General features: G+C 48.8%; 1 protein-coding gene across 3 annotated transcripts in view; it reads left to right on the top strand.

Annotated features, from left to right (window-relative positions):
• LOC135523348 (disrupted in schizophrenia 1 protein-like) overlaps positions 1-20944 on the top strand; it is an 82648-nt gene that overhangs the window by 33742 nt on the left and 27962 nt on the right. For all 3 annotated transcript variants that reach the window (XM_064949968.1, XM_064949969.1, XM_064949970.1), the window contains exons 4-7: positions 1883-2033; positions 5702-5798; positions 6237-6469; positions 10529-10583. In XM_064949968.1, coding sequence (XP_064806040.1) covers positions 1883-2033; positions 5702-5798; positions 6237-6469; positions 10529-10583 — 536 coding nt within the window. The remainder of the gene's footprint in view (positions 1-1882; positions 2034-5701; positions 5799-6236; positions 6470-10528; positions 10584-20944) is intronic.

The following is a 20944-nucleotide window of genomic DNA, read 5'->3' on the forward strand; positions in this document are numbered from 1 at the left end:
ACTGACATGTTGGAAAGGTGGCATCCTACATTAAGTCACTGAGCTCTTCAGTAAGGCCATTCTACTGCCAATGTTTGTCTATGGAGATTGCATGGCTGTGTGCTCGATTTTATAAACCTGTCAGCAATGGGTGTGGCTGAAATAGACGATTCTACCAATTTGAAGGGGTGTCCACATACTTTTGTGTATATATAGTGTGTCTCTCCTCCTGGATGTTGATGTTGTCTCAGGCAGACTAAGGCTGTACCTTGACCTGTTTCCATGCCAGGGCTGTGTGACTGAAGACTAGCACCAACTAGTGCTGCTTTAATCTCCAGTTATTTATGTTCACTGTTCTGTGGATACTTGATGTGGGTCAGTAAGGGCTGTTCTGTGAATGCTTGATGTGGGTCAGTAAGGGCTGTTCTGTGAATACTTGATGTGGGTCAGTAAGGGCTGTTCTGTGGATACTTGATGTGGGTCAGTAAGGGCTGTTCTGTGGATACTTGATGTGGGTCAGTAAGGGCTGTTCTGTGGATACTTGATGTGGGTCAGTAAGGGCTGTTCTGTGAATGCTTTATGTGGGTCAGTAAGGGCTGTTCTGTGAATGCTTTATGTGGGTCAGTAAGGGCTGTTCTGTGAATGCTTTATGTGGGTCAGTAAGGGCTGTTCTGTGAATGCTTTATGTGGGTCAGTAAGGGCTGTTCTGTGAATGCTTGATGTGGGTCAGTAAGGGCTGTTCTGTGAATGCTTTATGTGGGTCAGTAAGGGCTGTTCTGTGAATGCTTTATGTGGGTCAGTAAGGGCTGTTCTGTGGATACTTGATGTGGGTCAGTAAGGGCTGTTCTGTGGATACTTGATGTGGGTCAGTAAGGGCTGTTCTGTGAATGCTTTTCCAAAGGAACGCCTGTTCTGATTGCTGCCTGCCAGCCAGCCTCTCTCGCCTCTCTCTTCAGCTTCAACTCTAGTAGAGGAGAGGCCAGCAGTAGTAGTAGAGGAGAGGCCAGCAGTAGTAGTAGAGGAGAGGCCAGCAGTAGTAGTAGAGGAGAGGCCAGCAGTAATAGTAGAGGAGAGGCCAGCAGTAATAGTAGAGGAGAGGCCAGCAGCAGTAATAGTAGAGGAGAGGCCAGCAGCAGTAATAGTAGAGGAGAGGCCAGCAGCAGTAATAGTAGAGGAGAGGCCAGCAGCAGTAATAGTAGAGGAGAGGCCAGCAGCAGTAATAGTAGAGGAGAGGCCAGCAGCAGTAATAGTAGAGGAGGGGCCAGTAGTAGTAATAGTAGAGGAGAGGCCAGTAGTAGTAATAGTAGAGGAGAGGCCAGCAGCAGTAGTAGTAGAGGAGAGGCCAGTAGTAGTAATAGTAGAGGAGAGGCCAGTAGTAGTAATAGTAGAGGAGAGGCCAGCAGCAGTAGAGGAGAGGCCAGCAGTAGTAGTAGTAGTAGAGGAGAGGCCAGCAGCAGTAATAGTAGAGGAGAGGCCAGCAGCAGTAATAGTAGAGGAGAGGCCAGCAGTAGTAGTAGAGGAGAGGCCAGCAGTAGTAGAGGAGAGGCCAGTAGTAGTAGTAGTAGTAGTAGTAGAGGAGAGGCCAGTAGTAATAGTAGAGGAGAGGCCAGCAGCAGTAGTAGTAGAGGAGAGGCCAGCAGTAGTAGTAGTAGAGGAGAGGCCAGCAGCAGTAGTAGTAGAGGAGAGGCCAGCAGTAGTAGTAGAGGAGAGGCCAGCAGTAGTAGAGGAGAGGCCAGTAGTAGTAGTAGTAGTAGTAGTAGAGGAGAGGCCAGTAGTAATAGTAGAGGAGAGGCCAGCAGCAGTAGTAGTAGAGGAGAGGCCAGCAGTAGTAGTAGTAGAGGAGAGGCCAGCAGCAATGGATTGTTTCTGGTCTATGACCCAGATATGTGTGCTGTTGTTTCAGCTGAGCGCTTTGGTAAGAAGCTGGAGGAGCTGTGTAGAGAGAGGAGCTCACTGAGGCTGGGTCTCCCCTCCAGACAGCCCAGTGTGGCTCTGTTCCTCCAGAGACTCAGAAAGGCAGTACACAGCGCCCTCGCCAGGATGGAGGACCATAGGTTAGTACCGTTACTACAACACTTCTCAACACATCACACTACAACACATCACACTACAACACATCACACTACAACACAACACATCACACTACAACAACCGCACCACCCCACCCCACAACACCCCACAACACAACAAATTTCTCAAAGTGCTGTACAGAAACCCAGCCTAAAACCCCAAACAGCAAGCAATGCAGGTGTAGAAGCATGGAGCTACCAGGATGCTAGTTTAACTGGGTAACAGAACAGAGCCACAGGATGCTAGTTTAACTGGGTAACAGAACAGAGCCACAGGATGCTAGTTTAACTGGGTAACAGAACAGAGCCACAGGATGCTAGTTTAACTGGGTAACAGAACAGAGCCACAGGATGCTAGTTTAACTGGGTAACAGAACAGAGCTACAGGATGCTAGTTTAACTGGGTAACAGAACAGAGCCACAGGATGCTAGTTTAACTGGGTAACAGAACAGAGCCACAGGATGCTAGTTTAACTGGGTAACAGAACAGAGCTACAGGATGCTAGTTTAACTGGGTAACAGAACAGAGCTACAGGATGCTAGTTTAACTGGGTAACAGAACAGAGCTACAGGATGCTAGTTTAACTGGGTAACAGAACAGAGCTACAGGATGCTAGTTTAACTGGGTAACAGAACAGAGCTACAGGATGCTAGTTTAACTGGGTAACAGAACAGAGCTACAGGATGCTAGTTTAACTGGGTAACAGAACAGAGCTACAGGATGCTAGTTTAACTGGGTAACAGAACAGAGCCACAGGATGCTAGTTTAACTGGGTAACAGAACAGAGCTACAGGATGCTAGTTTAACTGGGTAACAGAACAGAGCTACCAGGATGCTAGTTTAACTGGGTAACAGAACAGAGCCACAGGATGCTAGTTTAACTGGGTAACAGAACAGAGCTACCAGGATGCTAGTTTAACTGGGTAACAGAACAGAGCTACAGGATGCTAGTTTAACTGGGTAACAGAACAGAGCTACCAGGATGCTAGTTTAACTGGGTAACAGAACAGAGCTACCAGGATGCTAGTTTAACTGGGTAACAGAACAGAGCTACAGGATGCTAGTTTAACTGGGTAACAGAACAGAGCTACAGGATGCTAGTTTAACTGGGTAACAGAACAGAGCTACAGGATGCTAGTTTAACTGGGTAACAGAACAGAGCTACAGGATGCTAGTTTAACTGGGTAACAGAACAGAGCTACAGGATGCTAGTTTAACTGGGTAACAGAACAGAGCTACAGGATGCTAGTTTAACTGGGTAACAGAACAGAGCTACAGGATGCTAGTTTAACTGGGTAACAGAACAGACCCACAGGATGCTAGTTTAACTGGGTAACAGAACAGAGCTACCAGGATGCTAGTTTAACTGGGTAACAGAACAGAGCTACAGGATGCTAGTTTAACTGGGTAACAGAACAGAGCCACAGGATGCTAGTTTAACTGGGTAACAGAACAGAGCTACAGGATGCTAGTTTAACTGGGTAACAGAACAGAGCTACAGGATGCTAGTTTAACTGGGTAACAGAACAGAGCTACAGGATGCTAGTTTAACTGGGTAACAGAACAGAGCTACAGGATGCTAGTTTAACTGGGTAACAGAACAGAGCTACAGGATGCTAGTTTAACTGGGTAACAGAACAGAGCTACAGGATGCTAGTTTAACTGGGTAACAGAACAGAGCTACAGGATGCTAGTTTAACTGGGTAACAGAACAGAGCCACAGGATGCTAGTTTAACTGGGTAACAGAACAGAGCTACAGGATGCTAGTTTAACTGGGTAACAGAACAGAGCCACAGGATGCTAGTTTAACTGGGTAACAGAACAGAGCTACAGGATGCTAGTTTAACTGGGTAACAGAACAGAGCTACAGGATGCTAGTTTAACTGGGTAACAGAACAGAGCTACAGGATGCTAGTTTAACTGGGTAACAGAACAGAGCTACCAGGATGCTAGTTTAACTGGGTAACAGAACAGAGCTACAGGATGCTAGTTTAACTGGGTAACAGAACAGAGCTACAGGATGCTAGTTTAACTGGGTAACAGAACAGAGCTACAGGATGCTAGTTTAACTGGGTAACAGAACAGAGCTACAGGATGCTAGTTTAACTGGGTAACAGAACAGAGCTACAGGATGCTAGTTTAACTGGGTAACAGTTTAACTGGGTAACAGAACAGAGCTACCAGGATGCTAGTTTAACTGGGTAACAGAACAGAGCTACAGGATGCTAGTTTAACTGGGTAACAGAACAGAGCTACAGGATGCTAGTTTAACTGGGTAACAGAACAGAGCTACAGGATGCTAGTTTAACTGGGTAACAGAACAGAGCTACCAGGATGCTAGTTTAACTGGGTAACAGAACAGAGCTACAGGATGCTAGTTTAACTGGGTAACAGAACAGAGCTACAGGATGCTAGTTTAACTGGGTAACAGAACAGAGCTACAGGATGCTAGTTTAACTGGGTAACAGAACAGAGCTACAGGATGCTAGTTTAACTGGGTAACAGAACAGAGCTACAGGATGCTAGTTTAACTGGGTAACAGAACAGAGCTACCAGGATGCTAGTTTAACTGGGTAACAGAACAGAGCTACAGGATGCTAGTTTAACTGGGTAACAGAACAGAGCTACAGGATGCTAGTTTAACTGGGTAACAGAACAGAGCTACAGGATGCTAGTTTAACTGGGTAACAGAACAGAGCCCACAGGATGCTAGTTTAACTGGGTAACAGAACAGAGCTACAGGATGCTAGTTTAACTGGGTAACAGAACAGAGCTACAGGATGCTAGTTTAACTGGGTAACAGAACAGAGCTACAGGATGCTAGTTTAACTGGGTAACAGAACAGAGCTACAGGATGCTAGTTTAACTGGGTAACAGAACAGAGCTACCAGGATGCTAGTTTAACTGGGTAACAGAACAGAGCTACAGGATGCTAGTTTAACTGGGTAACAGAACAGAGCTACAGGATGCTAGTTTAACTGGGTAACAGAACAGAGCTACAGGATGCTAGTTTAACTGGGTAACAGAACAGAGCTACAGGATGCTAGTTTAACTGGGTAACAGAACAGAGCCACAGGATGCTAGTTTAACTGGGTAACAGAACAGAGCTACAGGATGCTAGTTTAACTGGGTAACAGAACAGAGCCACAGGATGCTAGTTTAACTGGGTAACAGAACAGAGCTACAGGATGCTAGTTTAACTGGGTAACAGAACAGAGCTACAGGATGCTAGTTTAACTGGGTAACAGAACAGAGCCACAGGATGCTAGTTTAACTGGGTAACAGAACAGAGCTACCAGGATGCTAGTTTAACTGGGTAACAGAACAGAGCTACAGGATGCTAGTTTAACTGGGTAACAGAACAGAGCTACAGGATGCTAGTTTAACTGGGTAACAGAACAGAGCTACCAGGATGCTAGTTTAACTGGGTAACAGAACAGAGCTACAGGATGCTAGTTTAACTGGGTAACAGAACAGAGCTACAGGATGCTAGTTTAACTGGGTAACAGAACAGAGCTACAGGATGCTAGTTTAACTGGGTAACAGAACAGAGCTACAGGATGCTAGTTTAACTGGGTAACAGAACAGAGCCACAGGATGCTAGTTTAACTGTTATTGTCTGTTTTTCTTTCTGCTTTTGACCTGTTAAAGGGAAGAGGTGGAGAGTGATGGAGGGGAAGTGGCTGATGCTGTCCAGGGTCCACTGCAAAGGAGAGAGTTTTTTCTGCAGGAGAAACGCATGGTGGAGGTGAGTAGATTTCGTTAGGTAGCGATTACTGAAAATAACAAGGCATTTTGGACACCTTTGGCCTGTTTGAATTAAATCACATCGATTTGTGCAATTCCCCCAAGTGTACACTCAACAATTCTACAGTTTAGAGTGTTGTAGAATGAAGTAGTTAGATATGCCTGCAGCAGAAATACTACAGGAAATACCCAGTTTTGTACATTAAGAAATGTCCCATGCCCTGTAAATAGATCCTGTCATACACTGGTTGAATGAAGAATGTCCCATGCCCTGTAAAATGTTGAATTGAGTGTGAATCCAAGTGCTGATCTAAGATCAGGTCCCCTGTCTGTATAATCCTATTTATTATTATCTAGAAGTCAGAACTGATCCTAGATCAGCACTCCTACTCTGAGTCTACTCTTTATGAATGCTCTCTGCCCTCGGGCCTGCCCCCAGGCGGAGATGGCAGAGCTGCAGTGGAGGCTCGGAGAGCTGCAGTCTCGGAGTTGCAGCCTGGAACAGCAGATCCAGCAGGAAGAGGAGGAGCTACAGACTGAGGAGGTTGAAGGACCCGCCCTGCGCAGCTGTAGCCACACCCAGCTCAGAGACATGGGCAATGCCATCAATGACCTGGTAACATCACAGAGCAGGACCAGGATTTGTGTCTCTCCCCCTGAAGCCATACTCAGGTCAGTACTAATCCTAACTTCTGTCTCTCCACACCTGGGGTCCCCTGAGAAAATCTGTACGAATCTTATCAAACCAAGTTAGGAATTAAAAATATATGTATGTTTCAATATGAACATCTTCAAAGGATCTATCTGTCCATAACATTCCTCCCGTCTTCCTCTTCCCTTGTAGGAACACTGAGTCTGTCCATAACATTCCTCCCGTCTTCCTCTTCCCTTGTAGGAACACTGAGTCTGTCCTTAACATTCCTCCCGTCTTCCTCTTCCCTTGTAGGAACACTGAGTCTGTCCGTAACATTCCTCCCGTCTTCCTCTTCCCTTGTAGGAACACTGAGTCTGTCCGTAACATTCCTCCCGTCTTCCTCTTCCCTTGTAGGAACACTGAGTCTGTCCGTAACATTCCTCCCGTTTCCTCTTCCCTTGTAGGAACACTGAGTCTGTCCGTAACATTCCTCCCGTCTTCCTCTTCCCTTGTAGGAACACTGAGTCTGTCCGTAACATTCCTCCCGTCTTCCTCTTCCCTTGTAGGAACACTGAGTCTGTCCGAACATTCCTCCCGTCTTCCTCTTCCCTTGTAGGAACACTGAGTCTGTCCGCATTCCTCCCGTCTTCCTCTTCCCTTGTAGGAACACTGAGTCTGTCCGTTTCTCCCGTCTTCCTCTTCCCTTGTAGGAACACTGAGTCTGTCCGTAACATTCCTCCCGTCTTCCTCTTCCCTTGTAGGAACACTGAGTCTGTCCGTAACATTCCTCCCGTCTTCCTCTTCCCTTGTAGGAACACTGAGTCTGTCCGTCATTCCTCCCGTCTTCCTCTTCCCTTGTAGGAACACTGAGTCTGTCCGTATTCCTCCCGTTTCCTCTTCCCTTGTAGAACACTGAGTCTGTCCGTAACATTCCTCCCGTCTTCCTCTTCCCTTGTAGGAACACTGAGTCTGTCCGTAACATTCCTCCCGTCTTTTCTTCCCTTGTAGGAACACTGTCTGTCCGTGCATTCCTCCCGTCTTCCTTCCCTTGTAGGAACACTGAGTCTGTCCGTGAACATTCCTCCCGTCTTCCTCTTCCCTTGTTGGAACACTGAGTCTGTCCGAACATTCCTCCCGTCTTCCTCTTCCCTTGTAGGAACACTGAGTCTGTCCGTAATTCTCCCGTTTCCTCTTCCCTTGTAGGAACACTGAGTCTGTCCTAGATTCCTCCCGCTCTTCCCTTGTAGGAACACTGAGTCTGTCCGTAACATTCCTCCCGTCTTCCTCTTCCCTTTTAGGAACACTGAGTCTGTCGGAGATTCCTCCCGTCTTCCTCTTCCCTTGTGGAACACTGAGTCTGTCCGAACATTCCTCCCGTCTTCCTCTTCCCTTGTAGGAACACTGAGTCTGTCAGCATTCCTCCCGATTCCTCTTCCCTTGCAGGAACACTGAGTCTGTCCGTAACATTCCTCCCGTCTTCCTCTTCCCTTGGAGGTTGAACACTGAGTCTGTCCGTAACATTCCTCCCGTCTTCCTCTTCCCTTGCTCAGGAACACTGAGTCTGTCCGTAACATTCCTCCCGCCTTCCTCTTCCCTTGTAGGAACACTGAGTCTGTCCGGATTCCTCCCGTCTTCCTCTTCCCTTGCAGGAACACTGAGTCTGTCCGTAACATTCCTCCCGTCTTCCTCTTCCCTTGCAGGAACACTGAGTCTGTCCGTAACATTCCTCCCGTCTTCCTCTTCCCTTGCAGGAACACTGAGTCTGTCCGTAACATTCCTCCCGTCTTCCTCTTCCCTTGCAGGAACACTGAGTCTGTCCGTAACATTCCTCCCGTCTTCCTCTTCCCTTGTAGGAACACTGAGTCTGTCCGTAACATTCCTCCCGTCTTCCTTTTCCCTTGTAGGAACACTGAGTCTGTCCGTAACATTCCTCCCGTCTTCCTCTTCCCTTGTAGGAACACTGAGTCTGTCCGTAACATTCCTCCCGTCTTCCTCTTCCCTTGTAGGAACACTGAGTCTGTCCGTAACATTCCTCCCGTCTTCCTCTTCCCTTGTAGGAACACTGAGTCTGTCCGTAACATTCCTCCCGTCTTCCTCTTCCCTTGTAGGAACACTGAGTCTGTCCGTAACATTCCTCCCGTCTTCCTCTTCCCTTGTAGGAACACTGAGTCTGTCCGTAACATTCCTCCCGTCTTCCTCTTCCCTTGTAGGAACACTGAGTCTGTCCGTAACATTCCTCCCGTCTTCCTCTTCCCTTGTAGGAACACTGAGTCTGTCCGTAACATTCCTCCCGTCTTCCTCTTCCCTTGTAGGAACACTGAGTCTGTCCGTAACATTCCTCCCGTCTTCCTCTTCCCTTGTAGGAACACTGAGTCTGTCCGTAACATTCCTCCCGTCTTCCTCTTCCCTTGTAGGAACACTGAGTCTGTCCGTAACATTCCTCCCGTCTTCCTCTTCCCTTGTAGGAACACTGAGTCTGTCCGTAACATTCCTCCCGTCTTCCTCTTCCCTTGTAGGAACACTGAGTCTGTCCGTAACATTCCTCCCGTCTTCCTCTTCCCTTGTAGGAACACTGAGTCTGTCCGTAACATTCCTCCCGTCTTCCTCTTCCCTTGTAGGAACACTGAGTCTGTCCGTAACATTCCTCCCGTCTTCCTCTTCCCTTGTAGGAACACTGAGTCTGTCCGTAACATTCCTCCCGTCTTCCTCTTCCCTTGTAGGAACACTGAGTCTGTCCGTAACATTCCTCCCGTCTTCCTCTTCCCTTGTAGGAACACTGAGTCTGTCCGTAACATTCCTCCCGTCTTCCTCTTCCCTTGTAGGAACACTGAGTCTGTCCGTAACATTCCTCCCGTCTTCCTCTTCCCTTGTAGGAACACTGAGTCTGTCCGTAACATTCCTCCCGTCTTCCTCTTCCCTTGTAGGAACACTGAGTCTGTCCGTAACATTCCTCCTGTCTTCCTCTTCCCTTGTAGGAACACTGAGTCTGTCCGTAACATTCCTCCCGTCTTCCTCTTCCCTTGTAGGAACACTGAGTCTGTCCGTAACATTCCTCCCGTCTTCCTCTTCCCTTGTAGGAACACTGAGTCTGTCCGTAACATTCCTCCCGTCTTTCTCTTCCCTTGTAGGAACACTGAGTCTGTCCGTAACATTCCTCCCGTCTTCCTCTTCCCTTTTAGGAACACTGAGTCTGTCCGTAACATTCCTCCCGTCTTCCTCTTCCCTTGTAGGAACACTGAGTCTGTCCGTAACATTCCTCCCGTCTTCCTCTTCCCTTGTAGGAACACTGAGTCTGTCCGTAACATTCCTCCCGTCTTCCTCTTCCCTTGTAGGAACACTGAGTCTGTCCGTAACATTCCTCCCGTCTTCCTCTTCCCTTGTAGGAACACTGAGTCTGTCCGTAACATTCCTCCCGTCTTCCTCTTCCCTTGTAGGAACACTGAGTCTGTCCGTAACATTCCTCCCGTCTTCCTCTTCCCTTGTAGGAACACTGAGTCTGTCCGTAACATTCCTCCCGTCTTCCTCTTCCCTTGTAGGAACACTGAGTCTGTCCGTAACATTCCTCCCGTCTTCCTCTTCCCTTGTAGGAACACTGAGTCTGTCCGTAACATTCCTCCCGTCTTCCTCTTCCCTTGTAGGAACACTGAGTCTGTCCGTAACATTCCTCCCGTCTTCCTCTTCCCTTGTAGGAACACTGAGTCTGTCCGTAACATTCCTCCCGTCTTCCTCTTCCCTTGCAGGAACACTGAGTCTGTCCGTAACATTCCTCCCGTCTTCCTCTTCCCTTGCAGGAACACTGAGTCTGTCCGTAACATTCCTCCCGTCTTCCTCTTCCCTTGCAGGAACACTGAGTCTGTCCGTAACATTCCTCCCGTCTTCCTCTTCCCTTGCAGGAACACTGAGTCTGTCCGTAACATTCCTCCCGTCTTCCTCTTCCCTTGCAGGAACACTGAGTCTGTCCGTAACATTCCTCCCGTCTTCCTCTTCCCTTGCAGGAACACTGAGTCTGTCCGTAACATTCCTCCCGTCTTCCTCTTCCCTTGTAGGAACACTGAGTCTGTCCGTAACATTCCTCCCGTCTTCCTCTTCCCTTGCAGACTCCAGGATCAGGAGCAATCACTGAGTCTGTCCATTAAAGATGCTACGGCAAAAGTAAGGTTATTTTTATATTGACATTTTAGACATTCAATAAACACTCTTATACAGAGTGACAGTTTCAGTTGCAGTTACCACGACCCCTACTTTGTGGTATGGCAACTCAACCATTCCTCCCAGAGTAAAGCAGAGCACAACAGAGTAAAGCAGAGCACAGCAGAGTAAAGCAGAGCACAGCAGAGTAAAGCAGAGCACAGCAGAGTAAAGCAGAGCACAGCAAAGTAAAGCACAGCAGAGTAGATTAAAGCAGAGTAGATTAAAGCAGAGTAGATTAAAGCAGAGCACAGCAGAGTGGAGCACAGCAGGGTAAAGCACAGCAGAGCAGAGTAAAGCTGTAACGGCTGACGAAGAGGTGGAAAAAGGATCGGACCAAAATGCAACGTGGTTCGTTCGATACATCTTTAATATTGACGAAACACGAACAATACAACAAACGTTGAAAAACCGAAACAGCCCTGAATTTTTTTATTTTATTTTATAAAAAATAATTGATTATCTTCAATACCATTCATCCTTTACAACTCATAATTTTCATACATACTCAAAAGATGGTATTTTAATTTAACTAATTTAACTAAACATAAACCCCAAACAAAACCTCAGGGGAGCATCTTCCCTCCCAGTCACCCTACCAAATACCTTTCCCTATCTCCCGGTCCCTAATCTATCCCCTTACAAATCTAAATGACACCCAGCCCTAAACCCCCCTTCCACCTCTCCTGAGCAGCATGCTGCCCCCACTTCTTCTCCTCCCTCTTCATCCTCCCCCATCCTCCCAAATCTCCTTCCACTCTCCTCACTATCCCTTCCACCCCCAATCTCTCCCTGTCTTCACCATGTTCTGCCTGGCTTCCCACAGCCCCCGTTTAAAGAGACTCATGAGAAGCCAGAGCAGAAACCTGTCCCTATCCGTCCCTCTCCCTACACCTCTCTCTAACCTGGCCCACATCAATACAAAATCCCCTCTTACCAAACCGAACAACACCCGTGCCCTAGCCCATACTACTCCGGCAAAGGCACAGTCCCAAAAGACATGGCGCACAGTCTCCTCCCTGCCACAAGAGGATCTTGGACAGGTGGGGGATTGTACCAAACTATACCGGCACAAGATGGAACGTACCGGCAAGCACTTATGGAGGCTCAACCAATTCAGGTCCTTGAGCCTGTTGTCCAGACCCCGCGCCTGCACTCCCTCCCAGACCACTTCCGAGATGCCCACTACAGGCGCCGGACTCCCTGCCTTTCTGACCTCCTCGTACAGGTGCCTGTGATCTAAACCTACTCGGGCAACTTCAACCTCAAGGTGCGCACGCAGCCACTTGGCCGCATGACCAAAGTGCCACGGCAGCTGTTCCGCCCGAGGACCTGTGTTAGACCACACCATTACGCTTCTCGCCTGATACGAGAAGAACACCCGCAGGAGGTAACCGGACGGGTGTATCACTGGATGAGCAAGCTCCGTTAACAAGAAAGAAACAAACATTGTGTCCAGCTTGAGGGGGAAATGTGGTACCCCTCTACCTCCCTCCCCGATGGGACAGATCATGCGTGCCCTGGCGACCCACTCGCACCTGCCACTCCACATAAACTGAAACACAAGCCTCACTAGAGGCCTCCTCAGACAAGCCGGCAATGGGTAGATGTACGCCAAAAACAAAAGAGACGGCAACACATCCACCTTTAGGACCAGGACTTTGCCCACAAAAGACAAATACCTAGCCTTCCACATTGCTAGCTTCCTCTGTACCACTGCGATACTCATGTTCCAGTTTAGCGTCGCTGAGCCGGAGGTCTCAAAATGGACCCCGAGAATCCTAAGGGCCCCCTCACAGAGAGATAACCCCCCAGGCACATCCGTTCTACCGGTCGCCATCTTCCGAAAAACTTAACGGAAGACTTTGCATGGTTCAGAACTGCTCCCGACGCTCGGGTGAAATCCCCAAAGATGGCAAGGGACCTTGTCAGGCACGAGTCCATGCACAGCGGCAAAGAAGTGTCGTCGGCGTACTGCATCAACTTAACACGCAGCCCACCACTTCCAGGGATCAACAAGCCTTCCACCCCTGTGTCTGCCCTAATGGCAGCCCCCAGAGGCTCCATGTACAGAACGAAGAGGAGAGCCGAGAGTGGGCACCCCTGCCTGACCCCAGACGAGAGGTCAAAAACGTCACCCAAGTGACTATTTACACTAATTCGGCACCCCGCTCCGACATATAATGTACGAATCCATCCTATGAACTTCTCCCCAAATCCTAATCAACCTAACACTCTGAATAAAAAGGATCTATTCACACGATCAAAGGCTTTCGCCTGATCTAGCGCTGCTACCATTAAAGGCAGTCCTCTATCTTCAACCCAAGCGATGGAGTCCCTGATTAACTGTAGGTTCCATCTTATAGAGCGGCCCTCTACCCCGCACGTCTGATCCTCATGGACGACGTAGGGAAGGGCTGTGCGCAACCGGTCTGCTAAAACCTTTGCAAGTAGCTTGTAATCTACACACAGCATGGTCAACGGCCGCCAGTTGCCAAGGTCTGTTACTTCCCCCTTCTTATATAAAAGTGACAGCACACCAACAGCCATTGATCCCCCGGGACCCCGTCTCAAGGATGGCCTTCAAGACTTCGAGGACCACTGGTCCAAGTATACCCCAAAACTTGAGATAAAACTCAGCCGGCAGCCCATCCATCCCAGGCACCTTCCCTTTGCCCATCCTCCTAAGAGCGCTCTCAACCTCTTCTAGTGAAATCTGGGCCTCCATCACTTCTCTAATGTCCTCCGGCAACCGCCTGGACAAGTGTTCTAAAAACACATTTCCCTGCTCTACATCTATTTCCCTTTCCTTAAATAAACCTTGGAAATGATCAGTTGTCACCCTGACCATATCCTCTGGTTCTCTAACTATACTACCATTTTCTTCCTTAACGCCATGCATTACCTTCCTACTCTGTCTGGCCCTAACCAACTTAAAGAACATAGCAGAACAAGTCTCATTATGTTCTAGAAAGCCACTATGCGCACGCTCCAGGAAAGCTCGAGCCTTCTGCTCCTGCAACTCCCTGAGCTGCGCCTTTAGGGTTGCGGATCTCTCCCAGTCAAACGACCCGCCGAGGTTGCCAGCCTCGTATTCGAGTTCAATTAACCTTTGGATACGATCCACCTCCCTCCTTTCCTCCCTCTTTTTCCTCTTGCAATACCCTATTATAAAAGCCCTAATCCTCACCTTAACTAATTCCCACCACTCTAACACCCCCTCGCACATGGACCGGAGGCCTTCAAGCCTCCAAAAGAAACCATAAAACCCGTCAACAAAAGCCTGCTCCTCCAGCACATCCCGATCTAACTTCCAGTACCCCCTACCAAAGAGGCATACTGGCGACCCCACCTGCAGGAGCACCCCGTCGTTATCCGAAAAGAAAACAGGCAACAGCCGCCCAGACAACTTACCCAAAGACCTGGGTACAAAAATATAGTCGAGCCTCCGCTCAACCCCCCTGGAGTTGCGCCATGTAGGACCAGCCATTTTCGGAGTAGTGTGCAAACCACCATCTACCAGACCATGGCAAGCCATTAGCCCGGCAATGGCGCCTGCACTGCTATCCCCCTCTATTCCTAAATCTGTATTAAAATCCCCCCCTATCACTAATTTCCTATTTGTGACACACAGGGGCGTCAGACAGTCCACCATCTCCCTCCTGTCTGCCACCACCTGTGGCCCATACACCACCACTAATCTAAATTTACAATCCCTTATCGTGACATCCACCACTATAACCCTCCCCTGCATTACCACAAAAGAATCCTCCACTTTTACCTCCCTGTGCCCACACAAAATCCCTACCCCCGATGAGTGCACCCCCCCAATACCCCAAACCGACTCCCCCTTGTTCCACTCCCTCTTAAACCTACTAACATCCCCTCCATCCCTCAGGTGAACCTCCTGTAAAAAACAAAATCAAACCCCACACCCTCCAAATAACTCAAAACCGCCCTCTATCTTAACAGAATCCCTCGAACCCCTTACATTTAACTTAACAAAAGTAAAATTAGACCCCATGAAAAAAATAAAAACATGTAATACACTCAAATTCTAAACCCAGACAGAAAAAAAACAAAATCAGGAGACTCACCCGATGCTCCCCTGCTCCATATCTACCGGTGAGAACACCATCCGTATTCCCGACATCCCCCCCTCTTCCTCCATCTCACCAACCCAGGTGCAGGAATAGTGTTTGGCTCCGGGGTGCCCTGCACCCTGGGTCTACCCCCACAATCCTCCCCCTCCCCAGTGCTGCAGCTGGATTGGAAAAAAATCGGGGAGGCTGAGTCCCCAAACAAACTCCCCACCTCCTCCTGTACCCAGTCCTGAGTCTTGTTAAGTGTGTCCCCACCCAACAGAAGTTGAGGGCCTGGGGAAACCAGCAGCAACCCAGAAGTTTCTCCCACCCCCATCACTCTCTTGGCCATCCCCTCCCTCTCACTGTCGGCCAATCGCACCCTCCTCTTCATTCTCTTCTTTGGTGATGGCGGTAGTGGAGAGATACCACCCTCCCCCCCCGCCAGCTCCTCCACCATACCCCTCATCTCTTCCACCAGGGCACTTTCCCCCCAGTCCACTTGCTCTTCCACCGTCTCCTTCTCCAACACTCCTCCCTCGCTTTCTTCTCTCTCATGCTCCTCCACTTGGTTGCCTTCTTCCGCCACTTGCTGTTTCTTCTACTCCCGTGCCTTCCGTTTCCTTCTCTCTTCCATCCGCCGCTTCTTGCTCCTCCTCCTTCTTTGCGGCCTTCCCCTCTGGACCTGTACTCTGGTCATGAGGCGTGCTTCCTTCCCCTCTTCTTCTTCCCCCATCCCCCGCCCCTGCTCCCCCCCAGCCGCAGACGCATATGACCTCTGACGAGCCGGGCACCCTCGCCACAGGTGTGTTGACGAGCCACACCCGTGGCACGCCTTAGGCTTGTCACAATCCCTCGCCTCGTGATCCTCAGATCCACAAAATCTGCATTTTCTCATGCTGCACGAGGCGAAAATGTGTCCGTAGGCCATACAGCGCCTGCAAAATGAGGGCTGACGTGCATAAAACAACGTCCCCCTGTCAGCCCCTAGGGAGAACATAGCAGGAGGATGGAGGTAGCCACCATGTCCCTTTGGGTCCTCCCTGAGGAGGGCCTGGAAGCCTCTCCTCCCATTCCAAAACCCAAGGGAGTCTTTGAGGTGCCTAGCTGAGGAGACGTTATCCATGTATCTCCCCAGAAAGGCCCTCACCTCTTCATCTTTAACGTATGGGTTGTAAATGTTGACAGTTACAACCCTAAAGTTATTCTTCGCCAGGCTTGTTATTTCATAGTGGCACATCAGCCTCTCACCTCCCACTGCTCTTGCCCTTCTCAGGATATCATCGTGTTTCTCCTCTGTATGTAGTGCCACGTCGTATGCTCCCTCCAACGAGTTGCCTTGGAAACAAAACACGTCCTTCACCGTCAGCTTTAGAATCCCCATCAATATTATCCTTCCAAAAGTTTCCCGTCCTAAAGGCTCCAACTCCTTTTCCTTCCAAGCAAACCGAATCGTGTTGGCCAGCCCAATCCCAGGGACCGACCGTGTTGATGTATTTAGCACCATCTCCGCAAGGAGAATGGCGCTCGTTCTCTTCTCTTCCAAAACAAGGAAAAAAGAAAAACCAAAGTGACTGAGCCTATACGGGTGCAACAAACACAGAGACAGGAACAATCACCCACAAACACACAGTGAAACCCAGGCTACCTAAATATGGTTCCCAATCAGAGACAACGATAATCACCTGACTCTGATTGAGAACCGCCTCAGGCAGCCATAGACTAATCTATACACCCCACACAACCCCAAGACGAAACACACTACAAATAAACCCATGTCACACCCTGGCCTGACTCAATAAATGAATATAACATAATAAATATAGACCAGGGCGTGACAAAAGCACAGCAGGGTAAAGCACAGCAGAGCAGAGCAGAGCAGGGTAAAGCAGAGCAGAGCAGGGTAAAGCAGAGCAGAGTTAAGCAGAGCAGAGTTAAGCAGAGCAGAGTTAAGCAGAGCAGAGTTAAGCAGAGCAGAGCAGAGTTAAAGCAGAGCAGAGTAAAGCAGAGCAGGGTAAAGCAGAGCAGAGCAGAGTTAAGCAGAGCAGAGTAAAGCAGAGCAGGGTAAAGCAGAGCAGAGCAGAGTAAAGCACAGCAGGGTAAAGCACAGCAGGGTAAAGCACAGCAGAGCAGAGCAGAGTAATACAGAGCAAAGCAAAGCACAGCAGAGCAAAGCACAGCAGAGCAAAGCAGAGCAGAGTAAAGCAGAGCAGGGTAAAGCACAGCAGAGCAGGGTAAAGCAGAGCAGGGTAAAGCAGAGCAGGGTAAAGCAGAGCAGGGTAAAGCACAGCAGAGCAGAGCAGAGCAGAGTTAAGCAGAGCAGAGTTAAGCACAGCAGGGTAAAGCACAGCAGGGTAAAGCACAGCAGTGTAAAGCACAGCAGAGCAGAGCAGAGCAAAGCACAGCAGAGCAAAGCAGAGCAGAGTAAAGCAGAGCAGAGTAAAGCAGAGCAGTTACACAGAAACAGGAAGTGAAGTGCGTGAAGTACTTCCGGCGCCGACAGAGATGGCCGCCTCGCTTCACATTCCTAGGAAACTATTTTTATTTATTTATTTTTGGGTGATTCTTATCATTTGATTTCCACAACATGCCTACTACTTTGAAGTTGCAAAGTATTTTTTATTGTGAAACAAACAAGAAATTAGACAAAAAAACAGAACTTGAGCATGCATAACTATTCACCGCCCCGAAGTCAATACTTTGTAGAGCCATCTTCTGCTGCAATTACAGCTGCAAGGTTCTTAGGGTGTGTCTCTACAAGCTTGGCGCATCTAGCCACTGGGATTTTTGCCCATTCTTCAAGGAAAAGCTGCTCCAGCTCATTGTATCAACTTCCGGAGCCGACAGAGATGGCCGCCTCGCTTCGCGTTCCTAGGAAACTATGCAGTTTTTTGTTTTTTTACGTGTTATTTCTTACATTAGTACCCCAGGTCATCTTAGGTTTCATTACATACAGTCGAGAAGAACTACTGAATATAAGATCAGCGTCAAGATCAGCGTCAACTCACCATCAGTACGACCAAGAATATGACTTTCGCGAAGCGGATCCTGTGTTCTGCCCTTCAACCAGGACAACGGAATGGATCCCAGCCGGCGACCCAAAAAAACGACTTCGTAAAAGAGGGAAACGAGGCGGTCTTCTGGTCAGACTACGGAGATGGGCACATCGTGCCCCACTTCCTAGCATTCTTCTCACCAATGTCTAGTCTCTTGCCAACAAGGTTGATGAAATCCGAGCAAGGGTAGCATTCCAGAGGGACATCAGAGACTGTAACGTTCTTTGCTTCACGGAAACATGGCTCACTGGAGAGACACTATCGGAGTCGGTGCAGCCAGCGGGTTTCTCCACGCATCGCGCCGACAGAAACAAACATCTTTCTGGTAAGAAGAGGGGCGGGGGCGTATGCCTTATGGCTAACGAGACGTGGTGTGATCACAGAAACATACAGGAACTCAAATCCTTCTGTTCACCTGATTTAGAATTCCTCACAATCAAATGTCGACCGCATTATTTACCAAGAGAATTCTCTTCGATTATAATCACAGCCGAATATATTCCCCCCCAAGCAGACACATCGATGGCTCTGAACGAACTTTATTTGACTCTTTGCAAACTGGAATCCATACATCCTGAGGCTGCATTCATTGTAGCTGGGGATTTTAACAAGGCTAATCTGAAAACAAGACTCCCTAAAATGTATCAGCATATCGATTGCGCCACCAGGGCTGGCAAAACCTTGGATCACTGTTATTCTAACTTCCGCGACGCATATAAGGCCCTGTCCCGCCCCCCTTTCGGAAAAGCTGCCACGACTCCATTTTGCTGATCCCTGCCTACAGACAGAAACTGAAACAAGAAGCTCCCACGCTGAGGTCTGTCCAACGATGGACCGACCAAGCTGATTCCACACTCCAAGACTGCTTCCATCACGTGGACTGGGACATGTTTCGTATTGCGTCAGGCAACAACATTGACGAATACGCTGATTCGGTGTGCGAGTTCATTAGAACGTGCATTGAAGATGTCGTTCCCATAGCAACGATTAAAACATTCCCTAACCAGAAACCGTGGATTGATGGCAGCATTCGCGTGAAACTGAAAGCGCGAACCACTGCTTTTAATCAGGGCAAGGTGACTGGTAATATGACCGAATACAAACAGTGCAGCTATTCCCTCCGTAAGGCTATCAAACAAGCTAAGCGTCAGTACAGAGACAAAGTAGAATCCCAATTCAACGGCTCAGACACAAGAGGTATGTGGCAGGGTCTACAGTCAATCACGGACTATAAAAATAAATCCAACTCAGTCACGGACCAGGATGTCTTGCTCCCAGGCAGACTAAATAACTTTTTTGCCCGCTTTGAGGACAATACAGTGCCACTGACACGGCCTGCAACGGAAACATGCGGTCTCTCCTTCACTGCAGCCGAGGTGAGTAAAACATTTAAACATGTTAACCCTCGCAAGGCTGCAGGCCCAGATGGCATCCCCAGCCGCGCCCTCAGAGCATGCGCAGACCAGCTGGCTGGTGTGTTTACGGACATATTCAATCAATCCCTATACCAGTCCGCTGTTCCCACATGCTTGAAGAGGGCCACCATTGTTCCTGTTCCCAAGAAAGCTAAGGTAACTGAGCTAAACGACTACCTCCCCGTAGCACTCACTTCCGTCATCATGAAGTGCTTTGAGACGAGTCAAGGACCATATCACCTCCACCCTACCTGACACCCTAGACCCACTCCAATTTGCTTACCGCCCAAATAGGTCCACAAACGATGCAATCTCAACCACACTGCACACTGCCCTAACCCATCTGGACAAGAGGAATGTGAGAATGCTGTTCATCGACTACAGCTCGGCATTTAACACCATAGTACCCTCCAAGCTCGTCATCAAGCTCGAGACCCTGGGGCTCGACCCCGCCCTGTGCAACTGGGTACTGGACTTCCTGACGGGCCGCCCCCAGGTGGTGAGGGTAGGCAACAACATCTCCACCCCGCTGATCCTCAACACTGGGGCCCCACAAGGGTGCGTTCTGAGCCCTCTCCTGTACTCCCTGTTCACCCACGACTGCGCGGCAACGCACGCCTCCAACTCAATCATCAAGTTTATCGGACGACACAACAGTGGTAGGCTTGATTACCAACAACGACGAGACGGCTTACAGGGAGGAGGTGAGGGCCCTCGGAGTGTGGTGTCAGGACAATAACCTCACACTCAACGTCAACAAAACTAAGGAGATGATTGTGGACTTCAGGAAACAGCGGAGGGAACACTATCCACATCGATGGAACAGTAGTGGAGAGGGTAGTAAGTTTTAAGTTCCTCGGCATACACATCACAGACAAACTGAATTGGTCCACTCACACAGACAGCATCGTGAAGAAGGCGCAGCAGCGCCTCTTCAACCTCAGGAGGCTGAAGAAATTCGGCTTGTCACCAAAAGCACTCACAAACTTCTACAGATGCACAATTGAGAACATCCTGGCGGGCTGTATCACCGCCTGGTACGGCAACTGCTCCGGCCACAACCGTAAGGCTCTCCAGAGGGTAGTGAGGTCAGCACAACGTATCACTGGGGGCAAACTACCTGCCCTCCAGGACACCTACACCACCCGATGTTACAGGAAGGCCACAAAGATCATCAAGGACAACACCCACCCGAGCCACTGCCTGTTCACCCCGCTATCATCCAGAAGGCGAGGTCAGTACAGGTGCATCAAAGCTGGGACCGAGAGACTGAAAAACAGCTTCTATCTCAAGGCCATCAGACTGTTAAACAGCAACCACTAACATTGAGTGGCTGCTGCCAACACACTGACTCAACTCCAGCCACTTCAATAATGGGATTTGATGGGAAAGGAGGTAAAATATATCACTAGCCACTTTAAACAATGCTACCTAATATAACGTTTACATACCCTACATTATTCATCTCATATGCATACGTATATACTGTAGTCTATCATCTACTGCATCCTTATGTAATACATGTATCTCTAGCCACTTTAACTATGCCACTTTGTTTACATACTCATCTCATATGTATATACTGTACTGAATACCATCTACTGTATCTTGCCTATGCTGCTCTGCACCATCACTCATTCATATCTTTATGTACATATTCTTTATCCCCTTACACTGTGTATAAGAAATTCGTTTTGGAATTGTTAGTTTGATTACTTGTTGGTTATTACTGCATTGTCGGAACTGGAAGCACAAGCATTTCGCTACACTCG

The sequence above is a fragment of the Oncorhynchus masou genome, chromosome 31 (assembly GCF_036934945.1).
Source record: "Oncorhynchus masou masou isolate Uvic2021 chromosome 31, UVic_Omas_1.1, whole genome shotgun sequence".
Classification (NCBI taxonomy): domain Eukaryota; kingdom Metazoa; phylum Chordata; class Actinopteri; order Salmoniformes; family Salmonidae; genus Oncorhynchus; species Oncorhynchus masou.